We start from the raw sequence: 18,917 nt of genomic DNA, 5'->3' as shown, positions 1-18,917 counted from the left end.
TAGGAGGAGCCAGGGGATGGAGTACTACAAAAACTCCAATAATAAGGCTGGTCTTACATACCACAAAGTCAACTTCTCATGCTTGCAAACCTCTCTGCTATCCCTTGTGTCTTAGTCGCTGTGTCTCTTTTTACTTGTGACATAATCTTATATTTTACAATTACTGTAGAGGTTTTTTTACCTTGGCGGTTATACTATTATATTATTTGTAATGACGGTTGAAAAACAGAAAAATGTTGTTCTATGGAACACAATCTCAAAGCCTTGAATAAGTTCAATAGAGGGAAAACTTAATTTGATGATTTCTAAAATGTTTACGATGGTTTTTGAGTGTCGGAGTTATCAGACTTTGCCGTAACCAGTTTAGGTTGGATAAGCGTGATTCCACTGTAATAAAATAACTGTGAGTCGTTATATGACAAAAGGTTTTATAATATTATTGAAATGAAAAATAATTAATAATCTTCTAATTCATCCAGCAAAAAAGTTAACTATTTTAATGCACATAATGTTTCTAATTCTAGTGTTATAAGTTCATTATGACCTCTAAGATCCTATCTACAAATATACAGCCTGTGATTTTAATTCACCAGAACCTACTTTATCACATCCTTGCGTATTTGCTACTCATATCTAGCTAGGCTAAATATATTAATAGAACAGCAGAGAAAATCTCAAGCCATGTTGATACAGAATTCATATTCTACTGTTCTACCCTATAAGATTGTCTAACTTTGACAAATATTTCTCACTCATTCTCAGCCACTTCACTATTCTCACAGAGGTAAGGTATAGAGAAAACTTGCAGGACGACCAACCATGCACCTTCTGCTCTAGTATGTTTGCTGAAAAATATACTTGTGACGAGCAAGAGCCCAAGCACCAAGCACTGTACTGGACCTATTGCTCAGGGCACAGCGTCTTCCTTTACCATAAGCGTTGTGCAGTAGTACATGAGGGTGAGGAGGGTGGTGTTGGACTTTGCCGTAGACCCCAGCGGCTAGTGATGGACACCACTCAGGTCAACCATTGAGTGTTTCCTCTGGCCCTTACTTCTGTGTGCAAACCTGAATGCTGCTGCATTATTGGTTTTAATTTCTATCACTGTCTTTTTGTGAACTAACTGCCAATCAAGAGCACAGAAGTAGTGGTAGCTGCAGACTACCTCCTAAATGTGACACCCTCTCTATACGGAGGCCGGGAGCTGCCACCCAGAATAACAAGATGGTCTCACATGAAACATATACACTCTTTTGTTGGCGCTCTGTAATCGTAATTAGAACAAGACTCATGTTTTAGAACCCTGGTTTACAAATAGATGTAATAAGCTAAAAGTAAAAAATAAGTGGGTTGAATAATTTAGGATACTAGTGAATTATTGTTTTTGAATATTTTATGATCTAAAAAATCAATAGATTGGAAATATAATTTGTCTGTAGACTTACGTGACCATTTGTATCTATTTTTGTCATACTTGTCTTCAAATTTAACGGTCTTGTTGTGTTATAAATGTTTGCTATGATTCTTCTAACTTTTCTACCAATTTGTACAGTTAATTATATTCATTCTCATTTATAAGGAAAATCCATCCTCTATGTTTTCCATAGGAACAAACAACATATAACTCACATAAGCTTGGTTAAGAAGTGATACAACACGTATTCATATTAATTTTTATTAGTTTTTGTGTGTTATAATTTGCATCCCTTTGCTCAACAACAAAACATGCATCTGTAGTTTTACTTCAAAATGTTTGGTCTATTGAAAAGGCTCAATACATGACAGATATCCACTTTCTTAGACACCCTTGATACAATTTGACCTTTTAGTTCACCAATGTGTGTCATGTCCTCATTAGATGAATTCAAAGCATCTTCTTCATTTAAAACCCTATAGAAGTGATAGCTTGTTAAAAATATACAATTTCAGAGAAGGCGAGGGAAACACAACTTACCAAGAGAACCTTAAGTATTTACTTATTTTCAAATTGTACAATGGGTGATATCTAAGTTCACTCAGTCAAGTAAGTCTCATTTCACAAACACTACACGGACATTACTGTATAAAAGGAAACAACAAAACAAAACAGGTGATTGACAGTCTACTCTTGCTGACGAGGTTGGTAATACTGAAAGATGTCGTAAACATCTGGTGAGTCTGCTTGTAACGTCTTCTGGGCAGGAGCTGCATAGTTTGAGTAGCTTGGGATCCCTGAGCCCACAGACGTATCCCTTGATGCCGAAGACGTCCTCTTGCCGAATCTGAAATGTTTAAACTTGTTAAAATTCAACTCTTCCTGATCATCGTATTGTCATGTGAGCCAAATTAATGTGTTTACAGGGTGGAATGCTGAACATTTTTATAACAGCAAATTTTCATAGTAATTTGGTCCACAATGTGTGAACAGTATCGTGTCGTGGGGGTTGTTGGGGCTTAGGCAGTGGCGTCATTTCACCAAATCCTTGGGGGGGGGGGCAAAAACCGGGGAGTATGGAATACCCCCCAGCAACAAAGGGGGGTCCGGGGGAAATTTTGCAGTTTTGAAACAAAAAAAGAGGGGTTTAAGCTTATTTTAACTGTCAAAAACACTTCAAATAAAAAAAAAATTATGAGTAAAATTTATTTAAATTTAGAAAGAAAATTAATCAAACTAAGAATTATTGAAAACGGACAGAAACACAATAATTTTATGTTGGTAAGTTAGTCGTCTATGAAACGTGATCAATAGTTCCATGATGTATTAATATTATGTTTGTTACTAGATGCATGACCAATTTCTCTTGTACAACATTTAGCAATGAACATGGTTGTTCATAGCCTATAGTTTTTAACAGTTTATTTTGATTTTTAAATAAAATACAAGTATTTAAGAACTTAAAAGCAAATCAAATTTTATCACCAATAAAATAATTTGACACAAAAGTACAAAAGGTTCTATTTAACTATATTAAATTGGTAGTCTACAATGTTAAAAAATTACGTAAAATTTATACACATGTATAATTTTAATGCTTGAATAATTCATAAAAGTAAATGACAAAGCAATGCTTCTAAAAAATCTGAATTTTTATTTATACTGTCCAGCACCAAACAGAAAAAGTAAATGAATAACAAAACTACTAATTTATGTAAACTCAAAATGTGCTATCTAAGACAATAAAACAATAATAATTTTTGTTTCAAATTACTGTACAAGAATATACAGATTTTTGTCTGCTGTGCTTTTTTGGATTTGACAGGAGAAAATAATTGTTTATTGGCTAGTACAGCATATTTTTTTCTCTAGCCCAGGATCCAGAAGGGGGCAAATGCCCCCCCCCGCCCCTCCCCAAATGACGCCCCTGGGCTTAGGGTGAGATTTAATGACTCCACAAACTAGCTTATTCACTCTATCAACTACAACTGAACATGGCAAGAATCACGATCACAATAAAGTTTTATAGTGCCAATCATCTTGTGGCATTTGGAATAATTAATTTCACTTAAATAATATTCTTTACTTGATAGTTTAATGCAGGTATTGAGGAAATTTCTTAACTAATAAACAAGATGAATTTTGCTTTTCTATCAATGGACCAAACCTTGAAATGCCAATCTTTGATGAAATTTTGCTCACTATCAGTCAACTTGTAGGTCTTGTTTGTGGTTTAATGAAGAAAGATTCCAATTAGGTAAAGGCACAGCTTAACATTTTGAGAACCTCAAGGGCCTACAATACCAGTTCCTGTGTAATAGTATGAGCAACAGGAGTGACTATAAGTTATGAGAAAAGTAAACCTATACTCTTGGAACTATGACTGATAACAATCTACTTTTGTAGAAGACTAAATTATTGATACCTTGGTCTTCCGACAACAGCAAAGTACTGGCCGAGCTGATCGAGGTAGAGGCGCAGGTCGTCTGGGGAGGCAAAGGACTTGGGACGCGCCAGCCTGGGGTCAGGGCCTCCTAGGGGTTCGCAGCAGCAAGGTGCTGCTAGGACTAGCAGGCACAGCCATCCTGCCAATGCAACGTTTACGGTCCACAGCATCCTGCAAAATAACACCGAAACTAAGTCTACAGCATCAGGAAAGATTCAAGATTCACTAAAATCTAACAACATTCTTTACCACTGCCAAAAGTCGGAAAAGGATTAATACCTGAGCATAACAATACCTAAATAGCAACAATGTAGGCTAAATAAATATTAATGTAAACCATTTACAATTAATCAGGCCATGTGATTAGAAACAGACAACAGATTTAAATTTAGCTGAGTTGAATAACATTTTACTATTTAAAATTAAACCAGAGAGAAACTTTGTTTTTATTATCAAAAACAAATTCCTGTTTCATAATAAACTACAAGTTCCATTAGGTTTGCATCCGGCGATCATCTGATTTACTAATAATAGTTTGTAGTTTATTATGAAACATGCCCCAGGTGTGCCAATTCAAAATGTTTAAAACCCAGTTATGGTAAAATCTTTGGACTATGGGACTAAAAGAATTTTACATAAATATAATTTTAAATAATATTAGGTTAACGAGTGCTTAGGTTTGTTACTACAGGGAAGGTAAAAAGTTTTTTTTGCCAAATATTAATAGCTTAGAATGAAATAAATAAATTTGGCAATTCAAATTTAAAGTCCGTAAAATCCCGTTCCCATAGTCGGATCAGGGTGTTTCGTAAACTTGCTAAAATAAACGTAGTTTTACGCGTTTCTACAAAATTTCATCGAAATCGGAGCATTTTTACTCGAATTATCGTGTTAACAGACATGTATTTATACGTGAATATGAACTAATACTATGTAGTGTTTTTACACTCTGTGGACTTAAAAACGAAACAATAAATCGGTCCCAAAGGTCCAGAGCACGGTTTTTGGTAATAGCTTATTTCCTAGGCTATAGGGACAGCACAAATGTTCCAGACAGTTCTATTTACATCTCATACATTAATTGTTTGTCCATTTGTTTGGATGTGTTTAGAAATACGAGCAACTCTTCCTTTGGGAAAATATTACAAACAAAACATCAAGGACTGTAAACTTGCTACAAAATATTTATATCAGCAACGATTACAATGAATAGACCGTGCTTCTAAAGTAACAATGAATCATTGTTGATGACGTAACTCTCGTCTGAGAAGCTAACAATTGCGACGGTCAACCAAACCCAGCTGGATACGGTAAACAACATAGCTAAACATAACCCATACACACTAACACGATCTAATAGGACTAGGCATTCTTTTGTTGTTCTCTGATAACGAAGAGAGCTTAAGCGGTTCATTTCTCGGCGTTTTCGATGTACTGAATGTCCCTGAAAGACAAACGGGTTCTAAGCTCATTGCTATAATCTCATAGTAATAATACATAATGTATAATACGGAAAGTAAATAAAAGAAACGTCTTATAACACTTAAAACATAGATTTACGCTTATACTGTTACTCACAAGACGGTAAGTATACAAAAAAGATGGTAAGTGGTGATCGATTTCGATTGGAAACTCCAATCATCATCAGACCCAATAGGCGAATAGACGTTTCTTTTATTTACTTTCCGTAAATTTAATACGTACAATGCTGATCAAGAAGTTTTTTAGTATAATAATAATAATAATATACATTATTATGTATTATTACTCTGAGCTATCATTAAAAATGAGGTAATCTATAATGTTTTTCGAGAGCGTAAGTTATAAGACTCGTTTCACTTAACACAACATACAACGTCAGTGACTTTGACACACGATGTACAAATAAAAGTAATAATAAAAATAATGTTTTCTATATTTTGTATTATATTTTATAATTTTTATGCAGGTTAAGTGTAAGAGAGGGCCATGTGGCCCTAACTTTGCCTGTTGAAATCAAGGATTTTAATTTCATTTACAAAATTTACGTCAATGAAGGTTGCTGATAAAACGAAACCAAATCTTCTTACGAGTAATTTATTCGTTCTCCTAATTCATAGTTGTATTTTCTTTAAACGATAATGATAATTGTTTACTATTGTAGGTTATTTCAGATTCATGAGCAATTCTTTTATGCAGTGTCAATTCAAGTTGCACAATTCACTTCGTATATATCCCCTAAAGTATATGTAACATATTTTCTTGAGTTTTTTGGCACCAACACATTAAACAATTAGTGTACTTGGTGACGTTTTTATGGAAACTAGTTTTGTCTCAAATGGGCGTCTTGTCGCTTCACGTGAATTCTATAATCACGAAAAGTAAATTAGTTAACCACACATACATAGGCATTTAAAACAACAATATGAAATCTATAATGACAAGTTAACGGCACACGTATTGATCGGTTGTAATTAAAGTGTAAATGTAGACTTTTTAGTACAAGGTACAAGTTAATTTATTTGACTATGCATAATTGATGCAGCGATCTTTTACATATTATCTAATTGTAATAATGTAACCTAGTGGTTGGCTAAAAACACAGCTCTATATGGGTTTCCGCTATACTGTCTAGCGAGTGTAAGCTATGTTCAATCAATATATGGATGGTGATTAAATTAGGTCCAATTAGTTTGAAGTTGGTAGCAGTGTTTTCTAATGCTAATTAAAAATTTGATATTTTGGACATTGTTGTTTAATAACATTTGTTATTACGGTGCGTTATTCGATGGAAGAAAATGTTGGAAAACTTTCGGGTAATTCCCCTTATTTTCCTAAATACTCTGGGTAATGCAGTTAAAATCAATATAATGACGTTATGGGGAGACGATAAGTGATATTTTTTGAAACAGTTTAAAGATTCGGGTGGTGGTGCCAATTTATACGACTTTCGGTTTCAAATATACGGTAATTTAAACGTTTGATCTCTCGTTTTAACCATCAACATCGGCCAGCAAAATCATGTGGCCTCAAATCACTAGATTGTTTCCTTGGGAGTTACTTGAGGCAAGTTTATGCAAAAATGCTCAACTCTATTCGAAACTAAAGGGAAAGATTAACATATTTATCCACCAAATTCCAAAAAATTACCAAAAATACATTAAATATTTCACCAAAAGTGCTTAAGTATTTAGGGTACGGTGGTAATTTTGATAATTGTTTCACGTTCAATGCCAGAGTCTAATAAATACCTATAATTGCACTACGTATTATTAAACTTTTAAACTGTATAATCTTTAACTGGATCACCTTACATATACAGTGTGTTACATTACTGTAACATACTAACAACATAAAAAGCCGTAGGTGGATGTGGGAGGAATATCGGTTGAGGACAGACTCAGGTGCAGACAGAAAACTGTTGATCGTGCCTCTCGTTCGAATGTTTCTCACTTATCGAGAGGGACATGGAGCCTTTCAATTCATTACTAGATGCAATCTTCGATATTTCTTTCCCGTATGCTGCTCGAGCGTTTCAATTTCTCTGTATTATCTCCCTGTTATAAACGACGAAGAGCACTTCCTGCTTATTGTGTTCAAATTTAAAACAATGTTTCAGTTCACTTAGAGACTTACATCAAACATGTCTTTGTTTCGTGAACACTGAGGTAACGGTTTTTATACAAACATTGTGAGCAAAGTTTTGATGACAATTTAGACTTCGGAAATACATATATAACCTACCAGGGGAATATTCTCATGTTAAAACTAACATTTTAAATATAACAAAAAATGTATAATTTATTATTATTGTGCGAATATATTTTTTTATAACCTTAAGATTTACGCATTACCTACTGTACTTCTTTGAGGTGCATAAAATGTTTCGTATTTTGGCTTTAAAAGCTTGCTGGATAAAAACCATGTTAGGTTTCCAACAACCAAAATAATCAAGTTCTCTATCATGTTCAGAAATAAAAACCACAACTGAGTCTGAATTAAACCCAGTTATAGTAGTTAGTTTGCGCAACGATCGCGTAAAGATAGTGTTAATCACACGAGTAGAAATTTAAGGTACATTCCTTGGCGAGTTCCTTAAAACTTCTACAAGTATCGTTAAAGGTTAAGACTATTTACGCGAGTTGCTTACACTACTTTACCTACGACCGTTTTTTAATTACTAACAAATGCGCAACTCATAACTTCCAAGAGAGGTTACGTTTTCGTTTATAACCTCTCATTGCCACTGACAGTGACAGTGATGCAACAGCTCATTTGACCAACCACCAAAAATTACACCACTCATTAACAATTAAATTAGTCTGAACAGCTGATTAGTTGAAGTTCGAAGCATTGCAATTTTACTTCTTTTCTCTCAATCCTTGAACCTCATTTGGTACATTTTCTCGTGTTGTAATGTAAAACAATGCTGTTAAGTAAAAACAATGCTTTTAAGTGAATCTTTTCAATTCTAAGAACTGAACTGGGCTAGTTTCAAAAACGAGCGTAGGTAAAAACTGTATTACCAAATTAGGCCTATGGTCGATTTAATATCAATACACTACAACAACTATTTGCGTTAATATTACGTGTAACCAAAAGCAATAATCTCCACGACTTTGAGTTTATTATGGCGCCATTATAAGGAAACACTTTGTAGAGATAATCTCTTAAAGTATTATGTTTAGCTGTAAATACCAATTTCATATCGTTTTCATCTTACAAAGCCCATAAAGTTTTAGATATCCTTTTCTGTTTTTATAACAGTTAAGATATTGCATTCCAGTAAGGGGAAAGGCGGTATACTCTCCCACTTTATTACGTTAAGGACATTTTTCATTCTGGACATTGTTCAATTGACAGTTTCAACCACAACATAGCGCACTTAACAGCGTAAACGAGTTTTAAGTTTGAGGTAAGACTTGGCTATTGACTTTGCCGTTAGATAATCCGTCTATTGGAATGTTACCAATTACATGACGATGTTTACACCAAAGATTGCTTTTCCAACAGATGTAAATGCACTTTTATGAATAGCTGAAAATAAAATCCCTTACAACCTATGAATATAAATATTTTTTAATTCGATATGGTAATTTGGCTACCTATTCCTTATGTGAATTAGTTTGAATTGTAAGTGGAGATGAAACTGTGTTGATAGAAAATTATGTTGACAAATAAAAACCATTTCGTTGTCGGAAGCCTCAATTTAGCTAATATGTTCGTTTAGTGCAATTTTAAGCCAGGATTTTAGTTATGATAGTTTAAAAATATAACATGATAAAATAATGAGAAATATGATTCATGGAATAAGTTACTTTGTTCAACAATTTTTTTTCTCGTGTTAAAAAGTGATTGTAGATACCGGTGTGCTTCCTCTTATAGTGAACTACACTGGTCTTTAATCTTCAACCAATACATGAAAATAATTAAAATAGGATTTCAACTGTTATAATTTAATAATAACGATTAATAGTTGTTCAAATTGAATTCTCTAATTCATTTCTTTAGTTAAAAATATAATTTATATTTTACTTATTCTATACTACATCATAGTGTCCTAGCTTTGATTTAACTAACCTGTTCACTACTATTTAAAATTTTGAACATTAAACACGATTTATCACGATAAAAGAATTTTACAACCAATTACATTGTATTGTTAACTTTTCATATTAGTTATACAAGGTGAATAACAAGTCGAAGACCCCCATTTAAAATTGTTCTAAGTAATTATACAGAGATATCCTTTTGGTGGTCGTGCACCATTAGCAGGAAGTTTCATTTTATGATTTTGAAAGTTTTGAGTGTCCCCCAAAAATAAGGGATTTTGGAGGCAACTCAAACTTTTTAAATTTACACCCTTCAAGTGACACCTTATTTTGAAGTGTTTCCAAAAACTTGAAGAATGGTGAAGCCGGAGTCCGCTATCTCTTCTCTATCCAAAATGGTAGCCCGTCATAAGTTTAATGACGTCTACTTGTACATTAACTTTATTGTGTGAAAAAGCTATTTCCCCCCCCCTCTAATTTGTTCCTAGTTAAATATTACAGAGTTATCCTTTGGGAGGTCATGCAGCCTTGGTAGGAAGTTTCATTTTGTGACTTTTAAAATGTATAGCGTCCCCCCAAAATGCGGGATTTGGGGGAAACAAAAAATGATAAATGTAAACCCCCTTCAAGTGATACCTCATTTTGAAGTGTTTACAAAAACTTAAAGAATGGTGACATACAGATTTTGCTATCTTTTCTCTATCCAAAATTGTAGCCAATATTACCATTACATTGATTGCTCATTTTCTCTCAATCCTTGAACCTCATTGGTCCGTTACCCGTGTTGTTATGAGTAAAATGCTGCTAAGTGAATCTTTTTAATTCTAAGAACTGAACTGAAACCTCTAGTTTAAAAAAGGTCGTAGGTAAGTTTTTTATCAGGATCGGACCAGTGATTTTTTTTATTGTGAAATGATCACTATAAACAATCCGCCACTCCCTTATACTTATAATGCAAACAAATTGTTAACTGTATGTCTAACCCCAATTCTAATCGCTTTACAATTCCTTGTCACCTTAAAGCGATCCTTATTTAAATGTTGATGAGACAATCCGCAACCCACGAAGGAATATTTAAGAGAAACAATTTATGTCCGGGCTCTGGTGTCACGTGCGGTGTAGATGGCCTGTTAACATATTTCTTAACACATTGTCAACAATTGTAAGGAAACAATCTGCAATTTTCCAGCCAATGTAACCTCAGGTGGACTGTTAGGTGTAATTTGTCTGCGTTTTAGTGAACTTCCGCCATAGAGAAGTAGTTATTACCGTGGGTCTCATGGTAAGACTCAGGACCGATTTACTTTTCCCTTTTGATGTCCTGGGAGGTCAAGAACACTTCTCGTAAAAATTTGTATACATGTATACGGTGATTTTGTATACTAAAGTTTTCTGTACGATTAAAGGTTAAGGAGAAAATTCCCGAAAACTGAATTTTTAAAAATGACATATTACTCTTATGGAGAAAAATAACTGTTATAGTTTGTTTATGGATACATTCGGCAAATCTATCCATTTCACATTTCATATTATACTATTAACAATTTAAAAAAGCAAGTTTTCCTTTTCTGTTGCAGAAAATAAGTACTGTACTCGTTAAACATAATGTTATTTATATGGGGAATGAATCTGACATGTTTAACAAAATATTTTTCTACGTATAAATCTAACTAAGCAAATGCAAATTTGGTAAGTATGCAGGTTTCATACGAATATTCATTTTAATAAGAGCACATTTAAAAGAATCTTGAAACCTTAAAGAAGCTTATTCATAATCGTTATACGAAAGTAACAAACTAGTTGTGTACAATAAAAGGGGTTTCTTAGAGTGGTTTTACTAATCTGTTACATCTCTTGATAAAACGCAACCTAATTTAATAATATTTTGATTTATTCTAATACTATTGGAATATATGTTTTTGGTGGGTGAACATTTCTTTAAATGACGATTATAAGGGTTATACGGTTAAGTAAGGGGAGGGTTACACCTCATTAAGATTATAAGGGTTTATTTTTGGAATGTTTTATTTAACTTTACAAGAAAATGTTATTTTCTAAAGAAAATTATGATTTAAAATCTACGAGTTGTTTATAAAACCCCCGGACGAAATTACCCGCGCTTAGACTGTTTTATCCGAGAAAATTTATTTGTGAGGCACGCTTTTCGTAATACCCGGAATTTCGACCTCACAAGATACATTTATGTCAGAACAAAGGGTATCATGATTTATGTTGAATTGATATCAATGCATGTTATAATTAATCCATGTTAATGAATTTAGATTCATGTAGTGTAAATGTTTTGTATTATCTTTTTTCTTTGATTCCAATAAGTTCTGCCCTATAGGCGAATATCGCAGATACATTGTTAAATAAGATCTCAGAAAACCTTACAAAAACTTTAATTTGAATATTTAATTCATATGGGAAAATTCAAAGCAGATTTTGTAGGCACTACGGATATTCCAGCACTAATCATGACGTCAATTTTGTTCCTAGTTCAAATTCACTGAATGATTAATTTTGTACATATATTTCCCCCCCAATAATAATCACCAAAGTAGCTGTTTGAAAATTCTCTATGATACTAATAAAAATCACTTAAATCTTTTGCTAAACTCAGTTCAGGTCATCCAGGGCCTTCAAAGTTGAGTTACACATTTTTTCTGTGAATGCTATTTATGCTTGTAAAACATAACTCGATACAGTAATGTGAGACCGAATACCCGTGTGCAAGCATGTAACATGGCACATGGCACCGGTAGCAGAGCGCTCAACATGTTTTGTTGTTTTTAAACTGTCAAATTAAACAATTACATTGTCACTTTAATGATTATTTGATCTCTTTATGTTTATAACATATCCGAGGCTACTATTAATGTTTTATACGAAGATTTTTTTGATTAACTGTATTGTATTAAAAATCTCCAATCGGGGTGAAAATAGCCAGGTTTAGCTGATGAAAGGGTGACGTGGTTCCGTTTTTCCTGTATAAATAAATATTTGTATGTAAATAAAGGCTTTATTTAAGCTGTTGGATTGTGTTATGGATATGCTAAATACATTGACCTTTTTTAACTAGCCGTTTTAGTTCAGTTCTTAGAATTCAGTTAAATTATAATTAAGTCAGAAGATTCACTTAATAGCATTGTTTTTTTACTTAACCACACGAGTAACAGACCAATGAGGTTCAATGATTGAGAGAAAAGAATTAAAATTGTAATGGTCCGAACTTCAACTAATCAGGTGTTAAGACCAATTAATTTAATTGTTAATGAGTGGTGCAATTTGTGTTTTTTTACAATCGTTGCATCACTGCCAGTGGCAATGAGAGTTTATAAACGAAAACATAACCTCTCTTAGAAGTTATGAGTAATGATTGTTAGTAATTAAAAAACTGTCATAGGTTAAGTAGTGTACGCAACTCGCGTAAATAGTATTAAATTTCTACTCGTGTCGTTAACACTATCTTTACGCGATCGTTGCGTAAACAAACCACTATTACAACCTATTAAGTTATTGTTATTGTTAGTACAGTTTTTGAGGTATACAATATATTGAAACATTTTTAATAAACTAAGAAAAAATATCTTTTTTAGAGATGTTGTACTCATAATGCTTTGATGATAATAGGGTGGCATAAATCGTAATCAAAAAGAAAATTGTTTTCCTTCAAATTTTATTGCATTGTGCCAACATCAAAGCCTTCGGGGTATCAAATAGTTCTATGGTATTGGGTAGTGATTGAATATAAATATGCCGGGTGTTCCATAAATGAAGAATGTATCAAAAGTAAACTGGCATTAACACTTTCTTATTAAAGATAAAAGGTAAATTTATATTATATTCACATGGTTTCACCGCCTAACCTCTACATGTTCTCCATAATTTGCTCGAAGAAAGTCAATTCGGTGTTCCAGCTCTGACCACAAATTGTGGCGCATTTTATTAGATATTTTTCCAAAGTTTCCCTTATTTTTGCTTTAAGTTCAACTTTGTTTGAGATCGGCGGGCGATAGATACACTCGATCTTTCTCAAACCCCTGGCAAAAACAATCACACCACAGATTTCGTCTCTATAAACGCTCTAACAATAATTGAACAGCTGACTGTTGAAAGGTACTAAAAAACTTAAAGATGTGCCAGCTTTAAAATTAGCCATAGTTCACTTTTTTACGATCCTTGGTAACTCGTATGATTTGATCCATTCAACAGCTTTAGATTTGATCCATTCTTTTTGGGACAAGGTGTATATCAAATACAATTGTTACATTGCTTTTATTTGAAAATTTTCTTTAAATTTGTGACCGTTCTGACCATTGGAGAATTTTTTAAACATATCCGATCCTCATATGTTATTCCATTTTAATGGATTAATTACTTTGTTTTGGTGGTAACATACGTGATGGTGACATGGAATTAAAAAGTGTTAATAGAAGCTGAAACAAAGAGCATTTAAATTGATTTTGGAATTCTTTAGATTGTTTTTGTTTATACGTTCTGCGTATCCTCCATTACGAGCTACAGCGTGTATTCCATGTGGTTAGATGGATGACTAACATTATCAGCAAATCGATAAAGAGACATGTTTCCTGAAATCCCTTTAAGCTGGTCTTTTATCTCATCTAGATTTCATGGAAAAATGTGGATAGGAAAATCCTAGATTCAACCTTACAAAACCCCATTACAAAATTTTTTATCTAAACTTCTTGAGAAAAGAGATAGTTCAAGGCACTGGCCTAATGTGAATACAAAACTGAAGCATAGGAAAACCTATCCCGATATGTGACAATTTGGATTTATATAGAGAAGGGATACTTCTCCAAACCAAAATGGAATAGTATTTTTTCAACCCTAAGAACCCCTATTTCCACCTGTGCTGGACTACTAGAATGAAGTAATACAGCAGTAATCATATACTCTACACCATAAATACTCGTATTATACTTAAAAACATGAATGCAACCATATGTTCCAACATAATATACGAACACTGGAAATAATGCAATCATACAATCGATAATAAAATATATCCCTAATGATGATTATGCTTTGTAAAGTTTAGTAATGTATACCAGTAGGCAGGACATTAAAGTATGGAAATTTTAATACAACCAGAAGGACGCGTTTATATCTTGTACGTAAGAAATACACTAGAATATAGGAGGGTTATCCGTAAGTCTCCAAAGAGACCCGTCACTGTCAAGTGAGCTAGTTCAAATCCTAACACCAAGGTCACGTTCCTTAATTCATCCATCACTACCCATCGAGGTAGACTTCCCTCGATGTCACTACCTAGCCGATCCCCCCCCCCCAGGGACTATGATAGGTCGTAGTGTTAAAAAATGTTTTGATAGAAAATTGACTCTAACAAATGTATAAATCAAGTTATATATATTTCGATTTCGGACACACACACAGGTATCATGGTACCTAGACACAGGACAGGTCTCATGTTACCTAGACCCGGGATCGATTTACTTTTTCGTTTTGATGTCCCTATATGTCAAAAACACTACCCGTTTAAATTCATGTACTGTATATGAATACGCGAACCAGCATGATTGAACCATGGGAACGGGGTTTTATGGGGTAGAAATTGGGTTTTCTCGTTTTTGACCCTAAAAACATATTTTTTTCAATTTCTCTCTAGACCACTTTGAAGACCTTAAAAAACAAATAATTTTGTATATTAAAGTGTTTTTGTACGGTTATTGGTTAAGGAGAAAATTCTAAAAACGGTTAATCAAAATTTCCTATGCTATTATTATGGAGAACAAGTAAACAGGGGCCCGTTTCATAATAAACTACAAGTTACAAGCCGTCACTTGTAATTTGTAATTTCTAATATATTTGCATTGGGCAATCAGCTGATTTACTAATAATATTAGTTTGTAGTTTATTATGAAACAGGCCCCAGGTTGTAGTTTGATTGTTTATGGATACATTGTGTTCAAACTTGGATTTTTTTACTAAGGTATTAATATTTTACTAAAAAACATACTTTACCAACCTCCCTGTAGCAGCAAACCTAGGTACTCGTTAAACCTCGTGTTAATTAAGTAGACTTAGCAGACGCACAGGTAGCACTGCCTATGTCTGCTAGTTCCTTTGTTTATTGTTGAATATTTTGGCTCGTTAAAACTTGTACGTATTTTTAGTGTCATAAGTATTTGATTTTATAATCACTGTTTGTAGCCAATGTTTTTTGGAATAAACTATATATTCATTCATTCATTCATTAAGATTTCAGTGAAAATCCAATCAAGCAAATGGAAATTCGCTTTTATTCTCGTAAACATATGAAGGGGGTTGGTCCCGCCAGTTACGTACATGTAGCCACAAACAAATATATTTCATATCGAGACTCGTAAAACGTTGCATAATCGTGCACATAGATTTAATAATTTAAAACACGAATAAATTATTGGTAGATTAACTGTCACAATGTCATTTTATACTACATATAAAATTAAAATAATTTTAAAATTTTAAATTTGAATACAAAGACAGTAGGAAGCGGACCTTTAGCTCGCTGTGGGCGGTGGAATGCCCTATCAATCAATGGCTAGCGTCCATCTACTAATGGGTCATTTGTTAACTCTTTTCCCCACTACACCTGTTCCATCCTGACAAGGATACTTGACAACTAACACCATACAAAGTACAATGTCTACTTACGTTTTTGTTTATCTTCTTAGTTGTGTTTGATGTTCTTACTAGTTATCTTTCTAAAGTAATATTGACGAGTTTATTTAACATCTTACACTACAAAAAGTACAAAGTCAAATTTGTTAATCCACTTTAGTAACTGTGTAGGATTTATTTTTTACTGGAAGATAAAGCCTTATTTTTATAATTGTTCGAATAACCAGTGTGAATTGTTTGTCGGGTCAATTTTAAATACAAACTTTAGGTTATCAGTGCACCATCCTTTTATGCATCATCCGTTTACAAGTTACACAATTTTTTTAATGTTTTCTGTAAGTTTTATTGATTTTTTCATTATTATGGTACATAGTCGTGGTGCTGTTTTTTAATGCAAATTACAATTTTCTCGAATTTCTTTCTCACATTGTTCAATTGTATTGTACTATCACTGTATTATGTTATTCCTACACGATTTAATAATTTTTTAAAACAACCACCGATTGGTATTTTGATCACGATGATATTTTTTGTGGTGGCGATTTTTCAGAGTACCCCTAGCTAGTTTCTTACTATAGTTAGTATACTATAGTTTGTAATTTCGCCACGATTGGTTTTAAATACGTTCCGAGTAATCAAGCCTTTACTGACTGGTTAATCTTGTATTGTATTGGGGTTCCTCACCTGGATTTGTTTGTAGTGTTCCACACACAGGCGATGCCATTTTAATTGTGAAAAGATGTACGAAATGACATGATCATCTCATATTTAATATAGAGCTTCAGAATATGTATTTACAATTGTACCTTAAATAAAAAAAAAACTAGTATCAACCGTTGTCACTTTTAATGAAAATTCGTCAATTTACTGTGACGTGTATGTTTTTGTGAAGACACGTAAAACTGTACTCCAACTAGAAACTAATTCGTAACTAATAGAGAAAAATATGCCTTCTTGATCATTGTTGTCAAGTACATTGAATGGAATACCACTTCCAAATTACCACTCCAAATCCCTCAACTTTATACATAAAGGTTAACAATTAAAGGTAATGTACACTTAATAAAAACAACATGTTCAATGCGTACCCAAATCTACTTCATAAATAACAAAGAAAATATTTTATATTCTCAAGCCTACTATGGTATAAGAAAAATTGGTAAATAATTTGAATCTTGGATTGTCATTGCCATAATTTACATACTCTACTCGTAATACAGGGTGTCCACAAAAGATAAGTACAATTTCATACCTAAGCCATATTATTATTTTTTAACGTACGATGCTCTCTCTCCCTGTGTTAGTTGTTTCGGCCACACATCACAGTAGTTTAGTTTTACACCCAATTGTTGGCCACTTTACTCATCTGAATATATATTGTGACCTTAAGTTTACATTTTTGACTAGCAGATAAAATAGTCGAGGATGGCAAACAAACAAACTTCCTTCTTTTCCTGACGTCACCCCTTATGATAGAGTTTACCCTTATTATATAGTAAATAAGGTACATAGCCTACCAGACAAAACACCTCAGTTGATTAATTAAAGAAGAAAATTACGACAGCATTTTTCTCAAATCGAGACAAAATGCAAACAACCGATTTTTTACATGAATTTAAATGAAAATGGTGTTATTTGGAATCCTGGAGAAAGGCATTCATAATTTTCCCTCTTAGTTCATTATCTGAGATGTTTTTGACGAGTAGACAAAATCCTTTATTCACCCAATAAGGAGAAAACACAGAGTGATATCGAAAAACTAGGAAGCCAGTATGCCAACTCGTCCATTAAATCTGCTGGCAAAATTTTCTATTTGAGGTCACAATATTTATTCGGATGAACAAACTTTGGCAAAAAATATGAGTAATACTAAACTTTAGCATGTAGCCGATACAACAAAGGTAGAACATCGTGTGTTGAAATGTATAGCTAATGTATGAAATTGTACTGATCTTTTGTGGACACCCTGTAAAGCACATTTTATTGCCTTAGCTGCTTGTCGGCTGTAGAGGACCCTGGTCCTAGAATAGCCTCAGTAGGCTAATCACCTAACGATCGCGTCTGTTTTAGCATATTCATGCTAAAAGTTCCCTCTGCGTGGGACAACATAACTATAAAACACCATTCTCTGTCCGTGGGCCTTTGACACACCAAACCTGGCTATTATAGTACGGCGAGTGTCTATCATCTATCAGGGTTTTTAAAATTAGAAATTAGAGTTAAAAAAGAATCTAGAATTTAGAGTCTAAAATTAGAATTAGAAATTAGAGATCAGGTTCCATTTACATTAAACGTAACATAAATTTGTTCATAGGTCGTGACTGCTCCTTCTTGCATATGTTATAATTGTCGGGACCACATAAATTTGCAGTTGGTGGCAGCCAATCACAAGACAAGGCTAGTGCGACGTTGCCACATCGCCAATGACAACACTAATTAAAATACACAAAGCAATATTTTCAAATCAGCTGGTATAATTAGATTTGGCAACACTGCACCGTTCTCATTGGTCCATTCAAACCATATGGTATGGTAAATAGGCTCCTCCCTCAACTGCAAACATATGTGGTCCCGACTTTAGTAATCATTCAATTGATATTACCAACCGTACTATCTTTAGCAACTTAAATACCATTACTCATTGTCATACAGATCACTAAATATGTATGTATATATGGGCCGTATTTGACAATTTTATTAAGGTTAGAGCTCAATAATTCAACATTAGTGCTTTGAAAAACATTGAGGCTAACCTGTCCAAACACAAGCACTCCAGCTTGATCATTTAATTTTTCTTAAGGAAAACATAGGAGACATCATTGTATTTACCAATTTAACTATCTCGGGAAATAATACGCCTGGAATAATAATGAACAGC

The 18,917-nt window shown here is 33.4% G+C and overlaps 1 protein-coding gene across 1 annotated transcript in view; it reads right to left on the bottom strand.

Annotated features, from left to right (window-relative positions):
• Positions 1-1,950: 1,950 nt before the first annotated feature.
• The window catches only part of LOC128983110 (uncharacterized), a 28,425-nt gene continuing 11,458 nt past the window's right edge, over positions 1,951-18,917 (bottom strand). Inside the window, exons 2-3 of the mRNA XM_054402273.1 lie at positions 3,840-4,031; positions 1,951-2,261 (exon numbers count right to left, since the gene is read on the bottom strand). Of these exons, the coding sequence (XP_054258248.1) occupies positions 2,102-2,261; positions 3,840-4,030 (351 nt within the window). The 5' untranslated portion in view covers position 4,031 and the 3' untranslated portion in view covers positions 1,951-2,101. The remainder of the gene's footprint in view (positions 2,262-3,839; positions 4,032-18,917) is intronic.

This window comes from Macrosteles quadrilineatus, unplaced genomic scaffold (assembly GCF_028750875.1).
Source record: "Macrosteles quadrilineatus isolate MER2022 unplaced genomic scaffold, UCM_ALF_1.0 Scaffold_1__1_contigs__length_201487025, whole genome shotgun sequence".
NCBI classification, from domain to species: Eukaryota; Metazoa; Arthropoda; class Insecta; order Hemiptera; family Cicadellidae; genus Macrosteles; species Macrosteles quadrilineatus.
The sequence above is the reverse complement of the archived record's forward strand: the minus strand, read 5'-3'. Positions and strand labels throughout refer to the sequence as shown.